At 44.4% G+C, this 16,553-nt stretch overlaps 1 protein-coding gene across 1 annotated transcript; it reads left to right on the top strand.

Annotated features, from left to right (window-relative positions):
* The first annotated feature begins 6,054 nt into the window (after positions 1–6,054).
* Positions 6,055–10,718, top strand: LOC136610434 (olfactory receptor 1E5-like). Its single transcript, XM_066589663.1, has 2 exons — positions 6,055–6,399; positions 9,795–10,718. Exons 1-2 carry the CDS (start codon positions 6,055–6,057, stop codon positions 10,716–10,718), a joined length of 1,269 nt encoding a protein of 422 aa, XP_066445760.1.
* Positions 10,719–16,553: the final 5,835 nt, after the last annotated feature.

The following is a 16,553-nucleotide window of genomic DNA, read 5'->3' as shown; positions in this document are numbered from 1 at the left end:
AGTGGTGAGATGGGAGATGACCACTGGGGAGAAGGAACGGAGAAGGTGTGAGGGGAGGGGGTCGCTAGCGCAGGTGGTGGGGCGAGCAGAGAAGAGCAATTTGGAGACTTCTTCCTCTGTTGCTGGTCTGAGTACAGACAGTGAGCAGGAGCTAGATGCAGTGCTGACAAGACTAGGGTCAGGGCTAGTCTGGGATTGGGAAGTTATTTCCTGACGGATGTCATCAATTTTCTTTTTGAAGTAAGCAGCCAGCTCTTCGGCACTGAGATCCGTCACTGGGGGCTGCGGTTTAGGGCTGAGAAGGGAGTGAAAAGTATCAAAGAGCCGTTTAGGGTTGTGGGATAGTGAGGAGACTAGAGAGGTGAAATAGACTTGTTTGGCATGGTGGAGGGCAAGGTTGTAGGTTCTGAGCATGAATTTGTAGTGGAGGAAGTCTGCGGACGTTTGCGATTTCCTCCACAGCCGTTCAGCACTTCTAGAGCACCGCCGGATGAAGCGTGTTTGAGGCGTGAGACAGGGTTGCCGTGGTCTACATCGGATGGTTCGGGTCCTGGGGGGCGCCGCTTCATCCAGGGCATGTTTGAGAGCGGTGTTGTAGTGAGCGGCAGCCAGGTTGGGGCAGGTGAGGAGAGATATGGGGGACAGAGAGGACTGTAGGGATTCAGCAAAGTTCTGGGTGTGAATGGCCTTAAGGTTCCTGTAGGTACTGTAGGTAGGTGGGTCTGGAGAGATGTTAGGGAGCGTGACAGAGAAAGAGAGGAGGTTATGATCCGAGAGCGGGAGAGGGGAGTTAGTGAAGTTGGCAGCAGAGCAGAGCCGGTGGAAGACCAGATCCAGGGTGTTTCCATCCCTGTGAGTGGGAGAGGCTGTGAGTTGAGAGAGACCAAGGGAGGAGGTGAGCGAAAGCAGCTTAGAGGCAGATGGGGAGATAGGGTCATTAGTGGGGATGTTAAAATCACCTAAGATGAGGGTTGGAATTTCACAGGATAGGAAGTGGGGGAGCCAGGCGGCAAAGTGGTCCAAAAACAGGCGAGCAGCACCTGGGGGGCGATAGATAACTGCTACTCCCATGGACAGCGGGCGGAAAAGCCGTAGCGTATGTACCTCAAATGATGGAAAAGTGAGTGAGGGTACAGGGGGGATGACCTGGTAGGTGCATTTCGAGGAGAGAAGAGCACCTACTCCTCCGCCACGCCTGTCATCTGGTCTCGGGGTATGGGAGAGCTGCAGGCCATTGTAGGACAGTGTAGCAGGGGAGGCCGTGTCAGACTGCTGTATCCACGTTTCTGTGAGAGCTAGCAGGTTTAGAGATTTAGCAGTAAAAAAGTCGTGGATAGTGGGGAGTTTATTACATGCTGACTGGCAGTTCCAGAGTGCACATTTAAAGGAGTCAGGGCAGGGTATGCATGGGCTAGCAGTTGGACTTGGGGATTTTATTAGTGAGCCCAGTAGGGGGTAATAGCTAGGAGCAGTGGAGGGTGGGCCAGGATTGGGAGAGATATCCCCAGCAGCTAGTAACAGCAGAATAGTTAGGGTTAGCAGATGATTAGGAGATTTATGAGGCAGACTGTTATTTTTGTTAGTGGCACTAGGGGGTTTGAGGCTAAGCAAGAAGGTAAAGAGTGCATGCGAGCTGTGCATAGGTGAGGACAGGAGAGAGGGGCTAATGTGAATAGAGCGCCCTAGAGATTGGCACTTGAAAGAAGTTCTGAAACTGAGAGCAAGAATGAGAACAGAAGTGACAACATTAGCGATAGCTTTTAAGTGTAAAGCATTAAGGCAGAGTTTGTGGCCTACCTGTTGCCTACCCTGTCGAACTGCCATGATGGAACTGTATCATACTTTCTCAGCTCATACTTTAATACAGCTCATTCGCGTGGCAGCCACCCGCGTGGCATGCAAGCTTACACTGATATTATAGTGAAAGTTTAAGGTACGACTAGGAAACAGCTGGGAGTGGCTAATCAGGTTCCAATTGACTAGCCAGCTGACTTTAGCATTGCAAACCTAATGACCAAAAGGGGGGGGGGAGTGAAATTTATTGCTCTCCTTAGATAAGGAAAGCATCTCTGCAAGGATGGGTGAAAGATGCCATTTGGGGAGTTGGATGACAGAGGTGACTAAAAGTAAAGTTTCATTTACCGATGCAAACAGAGGAAATCCAAAATACACAATTCACAGCAAGCAAGCACCACAGAGGATTTAAGCTGAGGGAGATAGTTGGAGTTCAGCTTGGAGTGGGATGGTGCAGAAATGAACGTACCGATGCAAACAGATGAAATGCAAAATACACAATTCACAGCAAGCAAGCAGCACAGAGGATTTAAGCAGAGGGAGATAGTTGGAGTTCAGCTTGGAGTGGGATGGTGCAGAAATGAACATAGCTGTTGAGAGAGGAAGAAGGTAGATGGAAGTTAACTGCAATGATGGAACTGTATCATACTTTCTCAGCTCATACTTTAATACAGCTCATTCGCGTGGCAGCCACCCGCGTGGCATGCATGCTTACACTGATGTACAAAGATGGCTCCCCCTCACCATCAAGCTCCGGAGGAGGAACGGAGGACTCTCCCTCTCACTTACCCGGCGACAGAAGCCAGAACGCCGACCAAGAGCTGCAGGGAGAGGAGATGCCGCTGATCACATCCAGGCGCGGGGTGAGTGTTTCATCTTGGGAGAGTGATAGTGCCGCTCCACATGGCCGCAAAATGGCGCGACAGGCTTTCAGCCTTCAACTGCCCCCTCCACTCCTTTAGCAAGCCCTGAAAAACAGCGCCCCGACTCTCCCCACATACTAACCAACATCAAGGGGACCCACATACGAGCCTGATCTCATCACAAGCGTCCCATCATCCCATATGTCTGCTACAGAAGATTTTATTAAACAAATGATCCTAGCTTTAAGAGGATCATTGCAAAAGGACATTAAAGGGGTTGTCCCGCGCCGAAACGGGGTTTTTTTTTTTTAACCCCCCCCCCCCGTTCGGCGCGAGACAACCCCGATGCAGGGGTTAAAAAAACAACCCGCACAGCGCTTACCTGAATCCCGGCGGTCCGGCGTCTTCATACTTACCTGCTGAAGATGGCCGCCGGGATCCTCTGTCTCCGTGGACCGCAGGGCTTCTGTGCGGTCCATTGCCGATTCCAGCCTCCTGATTGGCTGGAATCGGCACGTGACGGGGCGGAGCTACACGGAGCCGGCATTCTACACGAGCGGCCCCATAGAAGACTGCAGAAAACCCGGACTGCGCAAGCGCGGCTAATTTGGCCATCGGAGGCCGAAAATTAGTCGGCACCATGGAGACGAGGACGCCAGCAACGGAGCAGGTAAGTATAAAACTTTTGATAACTTCTGTATGGCTCATAATTAATGCACAATGTACATTACAAAGTGCATTATTATGGCCATACAGAAGTGTATAGACCCACTTGCTGCCGCGGGACAACCCCTTTAAGTCTCTGTCAAATACTCTAAACACCTCTATACAAGACCTGGAAGAGAGGACTGACCATATTGAAAGCAAAATGGGAGAAGTAACTGCATCCCATAATAAGTTAATAGATACACACTCCTCCCTGGATGATGAAGTGGAAGACATAAAGAAAAAACTGACAGACTTGGAAGATAGGAGTAGGAGGTGTAACGTCAAGTTCAGAGGCATCTCAGAGAGTGTCCCACAGCACGATTTAAAAAGCTTCCTCAGCAAGCTAATCAAAAGCATCCTCCCAGATGCTTCAAAATTAGATTGCACAATTGATAGAGCGCACAGATTGCTAAAGCCGAACTTTCAACTAGACTCTATCCCAAGGGATGTAATCGCTAAATTCCATTTCTTTCATATAAAAGACGCCCTGATGACAGCTTCAAGAAAGCAGGGTACTCTGCCATCTCCATTTGCAAACATCAGCCTTTTCACCGATTTGTCACAGAATACAGTCCAAGTTCTTTAATCACCTCATCCCTAAGAGCTGCAAAAATACCCTACAAATGGGGCTTCCCTGCTAAAATAATAATCCATAAAGATAATGCAGTGCATGCTCTAAACTCTCCAGAAGATGGCGCTAACGTCCTTTCAAAATGGAATATCCTACTTGCAGAGGAACCGCAATCAAGTAAGCCTCAGAGATCTCTTAAATCCTCTCATCGCCGTACGCTTCCTACTACTCCTCCGTGAGAACAACATAAGTACTCTAAGTGTTTTTCTTCCACATATGATGCTGGATACACTCCTCGCTGACCTTCAATACCAGGCTGATGGTCTGCAAGCCGAACTTTCCCCCCACAACAGGATTCAGGTTTTTATACCTGTTTGTATCCAAGGTTTATTCTGTTTAGTTTCACAGGTTCTTTGCTATTTCCTTGGAGAGCTCATCTTAATGCTCTCAAGCAATAAGAACGACTATCTTAAGTCTGCTCTCCTGTATAACATGAATAACGCAACTCACGTCTTTTAATGTTAACAGGCATATTACTGTTTTCGCCTGTACTTTTGTTTTAAGTTCATATGTCTGCTATGCTTCCAGTGTGTTCCAAATTGATATGCTCATGACTTACTTTTATAATGCATATAAAAATTTGCTCCCAGAACGTTAGGGGATTAAACTCCCCATTCAAACGCTCAATGGCCTGGAAAGACGCTAAAGCGTCCAACATCGACATTTTATGTCTACAAGAAACGCATTTTGCTCAGCAGTCTAGTCCTAAATTTTTAAATAAACAATATCCACATATTTTCTTTTCCAAGGCCCACAAAAAACATGCTGGAGTACTAATTGCCCTGAGAGATAATCTTCGCTTTTCTCTTAATAAACAAATTTAAACGATAAGGGCAGATATCTGATACTGCAAGGTACCATTAACAATTCACCGATTACTCTAGTGAACATTTACGCACCTAACAAATCCCAAATCTCTTTCCTGAACAAAGTAATAAAGAAGATCAAAAAAGTCCTCACGGGCAAATTGATCTTATGTGGAGACTTCAACATAATAGTAGACAAAGAAATAGACTCCACAGCATCCACCAGGAATGTGTCAGTCCTCCACCCTAGGGTACACAGAGAAGGTCTATATGACACATTTAGATGCCTCAATTCCACCTCAAGGGAATTTACCTTCTTCTCCACAAGACACAAAACATATTCAAGGATAGACATGTTCTTGGTGGACAGGGAGACTCTCACCTCAATTACTGACACCACGATTGGAGTCTCCACTTGGTCGGACCATGCACCGATATTTATGGAACTGAACGTGGGCGCCCCTTGTACACTAACAAAAATTTGGCGTAATGACACAAACCTGTATAGTATTCCTGAGAACCAAAAAATTATCAACAAAGCTTTAGAGGAATATTTCTCTATCAACTCCACCCCTGATATAAGCAACGCTACACTGTGGAATGCCCATAAGGCAGTAATAAGAGGGGTACTAATAAAACTCAAAATACAACAAAATAAAAACAAACGACCAAAGATAGACCTTCTATTAGAAAATATTAAAAAATTGGAATCACTCCACCGAGAATCTTCACAAAACAAACTTCTACTAGAGCTGGCTTCCTTGAGGAGAGAATTAAAAAAACGCTCCTAGAAAATTATAACAGGGGTCTGATGTACTCTAAAGCAAACTTTATTCCTACATGGATAAGCCTTCAAAATTGATGGCTAACCTTGTTTAAAAAAAAACAAATAAAAACAAAAATCCCATTTATCATCAAAAACACCACCCCCCAAATAAAAATTTCCCACCCCCAGCAGATAGCTGAGCAATTTAAAGATTACTGTAATAACCTTTATAACCTTAAAGATAGCTCTAGCACCTTTCAGCCCACTCCAGAAACAATAAACAATTTCCTAGATGGTTTGACTCTCCCCACGCTAAACTCAAAAAGTGACATCTTAAGCAAACCAATTTCCAACGCAGAAGTCTACAAGGCCATATAAGATTTAAAAAAACACAAATCCCCTGGACCTGACGGTCTTTCAAATGAGTATTACAAGAACTTCGCTCACTTGCTATCTCCTCATCTAAATTCGCTATTTAATGAGGCGATGGACCAGGGCTCTATACATGAAGAAATACTCCAGGCCACTATCGTCACCATACCCAAAGCAGGCAAGCCCCCCACAACACCAGCAAATTTTAGGCCTATTTCTCTCCTAAATTCCGATCTAAGAATATTCACCAAAATCATAGCCTACAGACTTCTGGAGGTCCTGCCCACGGTCATCCATAACGACCAAGTGGGATTTACCAAAGGAAGAAGTGCCACGGATGGCACACGCATGATCCAGAACTTGCTGGAACAAATCACCTCGAGTCGGACGCCTTCTCTCCTCCTTTCCCTGGATGCAGAGAAGGCGTTCGATAGAGTGCATTGGGGCTTTGCATTTGAGGTACTCCGAAGGTTTGGAGTGGGCGAGGGCTTTCTCCGGGCGGTCCGGGTCCTCTACACGAAACCCTCTGCCAGGGTCTTAGTTGACGGGGTGTTGTCCTCATCCTTTTCTATATCGAATGGCACCTGACAGGGATGTCCTCTATCCCCATTGTTATTTGTCATGACGATAGAACCCCTTGCAGAAATGATTAGAACCTCACCGGAGATAAGAGGTGTGTCAATGGGGTTAAGACAACACAAAACCGGCCTTTTCGCCGATGACATCTTTGTTACCATGACAGATCCTCTGAACTCCCTAAGGGGCGTAAATAAATGTATCACTCGATACAGTAATGCCTCTCTATACAAGTTAAACTCTGACAAATCCCAGATACTGGGAATTAATGTTGAACCTGATCTAAAATTGGACATACAGAGGGAGTTTCCTTTTCAATGGAAAACTTTGATACTGTACTTAGGTACAAAAATATGCCAAAACCTATCTGAAACAGTTTCCGCAAACTTTGACCCCCTATTTGCCTCCCTCAAAGAAGAGATGGAAGAACTAGGCAAAAAGAACCATCTTGGTTCGGCAGAATGGCACTTTATAAAATGCTATTACTCCCGAAAATCCTGTATCTCTTTCGCACACTGTCCTATCCAATTCCCCCATGTACGATTCGAAAATTCCAGAAACAACTACTCAATTTTATTTGGAGCGATAAAAAAACGAGATTGGCTGCGTCAATATTATACTAACACAGGAAACAGGGAGGCCTTGGAGTGCCCAACCTCCAAACCTATTACAAGGCTTCTCTACTAAGCCAATCTGGTGCCTGGCTGAAATCCCAAAGAACCCCATCTTGGTGCCATATAGAGAAAAATAGAATTGGGGACAGACCCCTAGGCTCCCTAATCAAAGCCTCAATTCTTGGAGCCCTGACTCCAGAGATCTCACCGTTACTATATTTCCAAGATATCTCTGTATTAATGTTAAACACTCTCCATTATTGGAATCAATTGGCACTTGGATGTGGGGTCGACTCTAAGGGCCCTCCAGCTGAGCTCCCGTTTGAGGTCCTCTCATATTTTATTCAGGACCTAAACCTAAACAGATGGCTAGCGAAGGGAGTAAAATATATCTCAGACATACTGAATAAAGGAAAACACCTTCCTTTTCAATTAATCCAAAACAAATTCAGTATACCTGAGTCAGAAGCTTTCTCTTATATAAAAATCCTCTCCTTTCTCAAATACGCTAATATGTATAATTTCTCCTTCCCGAAAGAATTGGAATATATATTTCTCAGATGTAGAAATTCCCAAGCTTCCCAAATCAGAATATTTTATAGCACAATCATCCAAAACACTAATAGATCAAAGAAGATACACCTACTAAATTGGGAGCACACAATAAAAGAAAGCATACCACTTTCAAAGTGGCTGAAAGCCTTTGAGTGGGCAAATAAGGCTACCCTTTCTGCCAACATTGTCCAAACCCATTACAAGGTATTAACCAACTGGTACTACACACCCTCAAAATTGGCAAGATTTTTTTTCCGGATTACTCTAACTCATGCTTGAGAAATTGCGGACAAGAGGGTACTCTATACCACTTGTTCTGGGAATGCCCCCAAATCCACAATTATTGGAAAGAAGTATTTAATTCCATTCAATCCATAACTGGTATACGCCTGGAATGCTCGCCTCATCTAGCAGTCCTCCTCATCGATTGTGAGGCAATTCCAAAAAAGAAAAGAAAATGGATATGCCACTTTCTACTAACCGCCAAAAACACCATAGCCAAAAAGTCGAGGGAAGCCCCTTCCCCACCACCACCCTCAATTGGGGACCTCTTGGGCGCAATTTCAGACCACTATTGCTATGAAAAAATATATGCAAAATTCAACAAATGTCTTTCTAAATTTAATAGCACTTGGAATAAATGGCAGCAATTTGAACTGGAAAATAAGTTTTGATATGTTTAAAAGCGTTTTGTTAATCTCTTTCTCCTATTGCTTAAATACAAAGAGAAAACTAACACATTTATAACATATATCGCTGCACAAAATGCAAATTTTGAAATGTTTATCGTCATACTAGAAGAATTTTGTAACGATGTATACAAACAACTACAAATATATGTAATGTTTTGTATATGCTCATGCTTTACCATAAAATCCAATAAAAATGATATTTAAAAAAAAAGAAAAACACAAGTCTGCAGGAGCCCTTATAGGCATGCTGTAAGAAGCAGGGATTCTCCCATGGAAGGGAATAACTTTTTAAAGTTGGATTTAATGTTGCTGCTTTAGTTGCTGCTCAGGTTGGGAAGAGAGCTCTGTTAACGTGCGTCCATTCAGCTTCTCTTCCTGATCATTCGCCCATGGGACCAGTTTTTGACGACACCCTATATTATTGTCATAGTCTTTGATCTCACATTCCTTTATTCGGAGATATTCTCCAGACAGGGCAACAATACAATTGATGCCACAAGGTTGTGAATTTTTAAATGTTTTTCCACATTTGTAAACTGTGTTCAATAAAAGTGACAATGTATATGATATAATAATCTGTGGGTTTGTGCGGTTTATGCTGGCAGACTAGATAGTGTGGTCTGACTACTGCAACTCGCTACTCATCGGCCTCCCCCGCAGTAGACTCGCTCCACTCCAATCCATACTAAATGCGGCAGCCAGGCTCATTTTTCTATCCCATCGTTACTCAGACACCTCTGCACTATGCCAGTCGCTGCATTGGCTGCCCATCCACTGCAGAACTAAATTTAAACTCCTCTACCTCACTCACAAAGCTCTGCATGGCGGTGCGCCAACATACATCGCCTCCCTACTGTCCGTACACCACCCAGCCCGCTCACTCCGATCGGATAACACCCTCAGACTAAACACCCCTGTAATACGAACCTCACATGCCCGCCTACAGGACTTCACCAGAGCAGCACCCAACCTCTGGAACGCTCTACCCCAAGGCATCCGGATAATTCCCGATGCACGAAACTTCAGACGTGCCTTAAAAACACACCTCTTCAGGGAAGCATATCAAATCTCCTGACCTAGTCCCTCGCCCCTTCCTATGGCGCCCAACCCAGTTTGCCTTTTAATAATTGATCTGCACATGAATTTCCCTATTGCCTGTGTTCCCCATGCCTTGCTCCTCCCCCCACCCTTTGCCCCTCCTGTATCACCCCAACCCATTTGTGTCAAACCCAATGTACTTCACACTGTAATTGTTGTATTATTTTGCATTTATCCATGCCTGAAAGCGCTGCGGAATAAGATGGCACTATACAAATAAAGATTATTATTATTATATTTACTATTATTCTGTGAAATAAAGTGGTCCCCATCTAATGTTTGAGTTTATGCTCAATCTTTTTTGTTGGTTTTCTTGCAGGAGAACAATCTGACTGCCATCATTGACTTTTTCCTTACAGGATTTCAAGGCAACTGCTATGTAAGAAATCTCCTGTTCTGCTTTCTCTTTGTAGTTTTTACTACCACAATATGTGGGAACCTCCTGATCATCACCCTGGTGTCCATCAGCAAGAACCTCCACACTCCAATGTACTTCTTCATCTCCCAACTGTCCATCAGTGACATCTTGTTGATCACAGATATTGTGCCCAACATGCTCCACATCTTACTCCATAATGGGGAGACCATTACTTTTATGGGATGCTTCACTCAGTTTTATTTCTTCTGTGTCTCGGAAATATCTGAATGTTTTCTTCTCACATTAATGTCTTATGACAGATATGTGGCCATCTGTGATCCCCTCCATTATGCCTCTATCATAACAAGGTTTTTGTGTCTGAAATTGGTGGCTGTTTGTTGGTTTCTGGGCTTTCTAATTTCACTCATGAACATCTACAGACAATCAACGTTAACCTTTTGTGGACCAAATGTCATTGACCATTTCTTTTGTGATCTTATTCCCTTGTTAGAGATTGCTTGTTCAGATACTTTTGCTGTGCAACTTCAAATTTCCTTACTAGGCATTCCAGTACTTGTCATCCCAATCATAATAATCATAGCATGTTATGTTTACATTATATCTGCCATCTTAACGATCCCATCTAATATCAGTAGACATAAAGCCTTTTCCACCTGTAGTTCTCACCTCATTGTGGTCTCCATATTCTTCTGGACTATATTCAGTGTTTATATAATCCCAAGCAAAGGACAATCATCGACCATCAGTAAAGTCCTATCACTGCTATATACAGTATTTACTCCTTTCATCAACCCCATTATATACAGTCTGAGAAATAAAGACATTAAAAAAGCTGTAAATGAAGCAATATTCAAACATAGATAAAGCCGAGCTGAAATTGTTTTCCTGCATTTAGGAGAGATAAAGGAGTTTCTGTCCGGTGCGCTGAAAGGTAATCTGTTGAAATATCTAGTTTATCAAGGTGTAAAAACACTGAGTTATTAAAGATCAGATCGCCTTAATGATTGGCAATTCTCTTTATTAAAATTACCCATGTGGCTGCAAAGTGTAGTGCAAAATCATGTGAAAAGTTTTCCGTGGATGAGTTTAATTGTAAATCCACATTAGAGTAAGACAATCGGGCAATCTATGCAGCTTCTACAAGACCTGGTCATCAGTGCAAGACTAACTGGGGCCTCACTCCCCCCCCCCCCCCCCCCCCCGTGGGGTCTTCTCATGTGACAGTGCAGAGAGTATGCTGAGTGTGATTACGGGAATCATCTCACAAAAGGGGATCCTGTGTATGGAAACAACATATCACCAAAAGGGGTCAGAGAAGGATGTCAGGATTTGTTATGACCAACAGGTGATAGTCAAGCAAATTGCAGCTAAATACAATGTGGATGCTCCAGCTAATGAGTCTGACTGCACAATTCACTGCTCCTTAGCACAGACTCTCTATAGCCACAGATGACCAGTTCTAGCACCATTGTGTCTAAGTGAAACAGAAATGCACTGCTCTGAACCCTTGTGTAGTGGCCAGTGCTTGTGTGGGGGGTCTTTAACGGAGACCAGTGCTGATGTTGCCTGAGTCCAAATTCAAAGGAAAGCTATAGTACGTACTCAAGGAGAATCATAAGAAGCCACTATACACACAGCCTAGTGAATCAAATGAGTTCTGCTTTATTAGGAAAAACACACAGCTTATATAGGCCGTCGCCCACAGGGTGCAACTTTGAAGAATTACTTAATCAGGTGACTAGTTTGAGAAACAGAATATTAGCACATTCAATTCTTGCAAAAACTACTTATCTTGAAAAAGCACATCTGCTACGTTCCGGTGCATCCGGCCACAAACTGTCAGTAAGCCCGCCACAAACTGTCAGTAAGGAAACTTATCACTTAGTTCATTATCTGGTGCAAGGACCGGACTAAAATGAGGAACTTCTAAGTCCCTCTTCTTATGTTACTCAGAAACAAGATTAACCCTTAACACTTGTAACTGCAGGTACAGCTATCATTGATTTCAATAAGATCACAGTCTGCTAGCCCCGGCCATTACACAGGGGTCAGATCAGTATCTTAAGCTCCAACCCTGATGTTTCCCAGGACTGACAGCGGGTGCTGCTTGGAAAACCCCTTTAATCTCTTGCTAATAATACGTCATTTTTTGCTATTTATACTTCCCTTCAGTTTGTCTTTTTTATGCTCATTGTGGTCTATTTTAACCCCTTAGTGACGAAGCCTGTTTGCGCCTTAGTGACGGAGCCAAATTTTGGAAATCTGACATGCGTCGTTCAACGTAGCATAACTCCGTAAAGGCTTTACATATCCAAGTGATTCTGACATTGTTTTTTCGCCACATGTTCTACTTCATTTTGGTTGTAAAAAGAGACCGATATAATTTGTGTATATTTATTAAAAGTACCAATATTGGAAACATTTTGAAAAAATTGTCATTTTTTCACATTTTCAACTGTAATATCTCAAATATGTCCAAACATACTGTACAAATTTTTGATAAGATATATATTCCCATCTGTTTACTTTATTCTGGATGCACACTTGAAAAACTTTAGGTTTTTTTAACCATTTATAGGGCGTACAAATTTAACATTACTTTTCAGCATTTTGAGGAACACTTTGCTTTCCTGCACCAAGCCAAGTTTGCAAAGGCTCATGAGTGTCAGAATAATAGATACCCCCCCAAATGACCCCATTTTAAAAACTACACCCCTTAATGTATTGACTGAGGGGTGTCATGAGTATTTTGACCCTACCAGTTTTTTTCAGGAATTAATTCAATTTAGAGGAGAAAAAATAAGATTTCATATTTTTGCAAATATGTCATTTTAAAGACATATTTTTTTCCTATAGTGCCCATGAAAATGAGGATTTACACCCCAAAATGGATACCCCCTTTTCTCCCGTGTTTAGAAACATACCCATTGTGGCCCTAGTCTTATGTCTGGATGCACAATGGGACCCAAAATGAAAGGAGTAGTCGGTGTCTTTCAGAACATAAATTTTGCTTGAAGGCGTTTTAGGCCCATAGCACTTTTGTAGAGCTCTTGAGCAGCCAAAACCAAAGAGAACCCCCACAAGTGACCCCATTTTGAAAACTAGACCCCTTATCGAATTTATCTAGGGGTGTACTGCCCATTTTGACCCCACAGTTTTTGAATGAATTCAAGCAAAGCAAAAGGAAATAAATGTGATTTTAGTTTTTTTGGCAATTCTGTCGTTTTAAAAACTGCTTTTTTTGTACAGCACACACATGAATGAAGACTTGCACGCCAAAATGGATACCCCTGTTTGTCCCATGTTCAGAGACATACCCATTGTGGCCCTAATCTTTTGTCTGGATGCACAACGGGGCGCAAAATGAAAGAAGTAGTCGGTGGCTTTCAGAACAGAAATTTAGCATGGAAGTGATTTAGGCCCCATTGCCCACTTGTAGAGCCCTTGAGCGGCCAAAACGACAGAAAACCCCCACAAATGGCCCCATTTTGAAAACTAGACCCCTTACCGAATTCATCTAGGGGTGTACTGTGTATTTTTACCCTACAATGTTTGAATAAATCTAAGCAAAGGCGTAGGAAAAAAATTACAATTTTTATTTTTTTGGCAGTTGTGTCAATTTAAAAACAGGTTTTTTTTTGTACAATGTACATAGGAATGAAGACTTTCACCCCAAAATGGATACCCCTGTTTGTCCTGTGTTCAGATACATACCTATTGTGGCCCTAATCTACTTAAAGGACACATAGCTAGGCCTATAATGGAAGGAGCACCCGTTTGATTTCAGGGTACAACGGAATAAATTCCAGGCCCCATCGCCTACTTATAGAGCCATTGAGCGGCCAAAACGATAGAGAACCCCACAAATGACCCCATTTTAAAAACTAGACCCCTTAAGGAATTCATCTAGGGGTGTATTGTGTATTTTGACCCCACAGTATTTGAATAAATCTAAGCAAAGCAGAAGGAAAAAACTACGATTTTCATTTTTTTGGCAATTTTGTCAATTTAAAAACTGTTTTTTTGTACAGTGTACATAGGAATGAAGACTTTCACCCCCAAAGGGATACCCCTGTTTGTCCCATGTTCAAAAACATACCCATTGTGGCCCTAATCTACTTATAGGACACATGGTTAGGCCCATAATGGAGGGAACACCCATTGGATTGCAGGGCACAACTGAATAAATCCCAGGCCCCATTGTTCATTTGTACGGAATAAAAATTGACTCCCTAAAAATATCCACCCCCCCTCACACACACACCACTAGCCCTCCGCGCCCTTTTCGGCGTTCCCCAAATCTTAGATAAAAGTAATAATGTGAACTGTGTGGTATTTCCGAAGACAGGGGTAATTACGGAGGCTGGTTAGGATGGGTACATGGGGCAATAAAACGCGGTATCTTCTCCCCTCTCCTCATGCTTTTTGGGGGTCATTTCTTGACCTCAGTGGTGGGTGTTGGGTGTAAAAAGTGGCGCTCTGTGAGTCTCCGTAAGCTTGATGAGGTGCGGCGGTCTCGCACAGAAGATGCTCAACAAGGTGCTCCTGGAACTGCATGAAGGCGAGCGTTCCCGGGGCTTCTTGTAAATTGCGTATTACAGGTAGCAGTCTGAATAACGCCGGGCTCACGCGGGTGCAGGCGGAATCCGCTTGCGGAGGCCCGCAGCGGATCCCAGCTGTGAGCCGGCTGTGACCCTGCGTACGGCCGCGTAATGTACTGCGCATAACTGCCTACTCACACAAGCGGTCATGCGCAGTACTTTTTTTTGTATTTCCCGCACCGTCGCTTAGCGATGACACGGGTACCCGCAGCCCGTATACAAGGTAGTTGCGTATGGGCTACGGGTATATCCGCGACCACGGAGCACAAATAGGCTCTATGTTGCAGATATCCGCGGTAAAATAGAACCTGCTGCGTTCTCTTTTCTGCGAGTGGATTACACAATTCCGACCCGCTAATGTGCGCGGAATTGTGTAATCCAATGCGCTTCATCTGCGTATTACCGCGGATCAGACGCATGCGGAATCCGTAATTCCAATCCAGTCATGTGAGACCGGCCTAAGGTAGATCGCTACCTTTTTATCACGTGACCGGGGACCGCTCAACGAAGCCACCCGTCACTGCTCCGGGCTCTCGGCGACCATTGGTCGATGAGAGCAAGGAGATTTTACGTTTCCTGGGCTCCCCGACTCCTGCGCATGTGTCCGGTGTTTTGCCGGCGGTCGCATGCCCAGGATCCGGGAAAGTTCACGGGAGAATATCGCATCGGGGTGCAAATACGGAGTCCTCCGGTAAAAAGTTTCATCTCCTCTCACCGATTGCATCGGTGAGGGGAGAAGAAGCTTCACCTTTTTTTTACTTTTACGTGTTCGCCATTATCCATTGGATAACGGCGAACACGTGACGAGGAACCGCTCACCGTGGCCCCCCGTGAAATCTTCAGGCTCTCGGCTAAGTTTTGTAGCCAGGAGCATGGAGATTTTCAATTATCCTGGCAATCCACAGCTTTTGCAAATGCGTCCGCCATTTTGGCGACGGGCGCGTGCGCAGAAGCTGGGGTGAGGTCCGCGGATAGGTCCGCGGATAAATCCGCGGCCCTTAGGTACGTCATTTCATCCTACCTCACGGCTATGATCCGTTTATTTAACTTTTTTTTAACTTTTTAAAAACTTTTTTTAAACTTTTTTTTTTTACTTCTACACTTTTTTTTTAACTTTACATGATCACTGTCATCACTGTCATCCATTGGATAACAGTGATCATGTCCCCGGTATAATCTCTCTGCTCCGGGCTACAAGAGCAGAGGGATTTTAAATTTCCCGGGGCTCGAGCCCGTCTCTGCACGAGCCTGATGTCAATCATCGGGCGCGCATGCGCAGACGGGGATTCAGGTCCCGGGACATCGGGACATCGGGGAGGACTTAGGTAAGTATTTTCACCTCCCCTCATGGATCCGATCCATGAGGGGAGGTGAAACTGACTTTTTTTTAAACTTTTTCGCGATCGCCGCTATCCAATGCATAACGGCGATCGCGTGCCCGGGGACCGCTCACAGTGGTCCCCGGTAACACCTCCTGGTTCCCGGCTACCGTCAGGAGCCGGGAGCCAGGAGATTTAAAATTTGCTGGGGGCTCCCGGGCTTCTGCGCATGTGCATGACGTCATCAGCTGGCGCGCATGTGCTGAAGACCGCCGGCGGGTCCGGGAGGACCCGATCTCCGGGGGACACCGGGGACAAGCCGCGTGAGTATTTTCAGCTGCTCTGATGGATCCGATCCATCAGGGCAGCTGAATCTTTACTTTTTTTCCACTGTTTTATTTACTTTTTTGCGATCGGCGCTATGCATTGGATAGCGCCGATCGCAATGCCGGTGGGGACTGCCCGCATCCTGGGATGACAGCTTCATGCTGTCGGCTACCTGCGGGCACCGACAGCATGGAGCTGTCACGTCCTCAGGCCAGTGGGCATCAATCCAAAGAGGATGCATAAAACTACGTCCTCTAGGATTAAAGCCCACTTTCTGATAATATATATTATACAATGTTTTCATCTGATCACTGCTGATCGTAAAGACTGATAGCTGGCATTCAAATCTCACGATATGTAATTGAATTAAGCCCACATCTGCTCGCCACATCCAGCGTTTAGATCGAATCAGCGATTTCTGCTCACTGGAACGCACGCCAACTTCAAGTAAA

The sequence above is a fragment of the Eleutherodactylus coqui genome, chromosome 2 (genome assembly GCF_035609145.1).
Source record: "Eleutherodactylus coqui strain aEleCoq1 chromosome 2, aEleCoq1.hap1, whole genome shotgun sequence".
NCBI classification, from domain to species: domain Eukaryota; kingdom Metazoa; phylum Chordata; class Amphibia; order Anura; family Eleutherodactylidae; genus Eleutherodactylus; species Eleutherodactylus coqui.
The sequence above is the reverse complement of the archived record's forward strand: the minus strand, read 5'-3'. Positions and strand labels throughout refer to the sequence as shown.

Bases quoted from the DNA above. Each gene is read 5' to 3' on its own strand.
- LOC136610434 (XM_066589663.1), top strand. From the start codon at position 6,055: ATGGACCAGGGCTCTATACATGAAGAAATACTCCAGGCCACTATCGTC. The intron at 6,400-9,794 runs GTACTCCGAAGG...GTTTTCTTGCAG, and splicing joins ATTGGGGCTTTGCATTTGAG to GAGAACAATCTGACTGCCAT.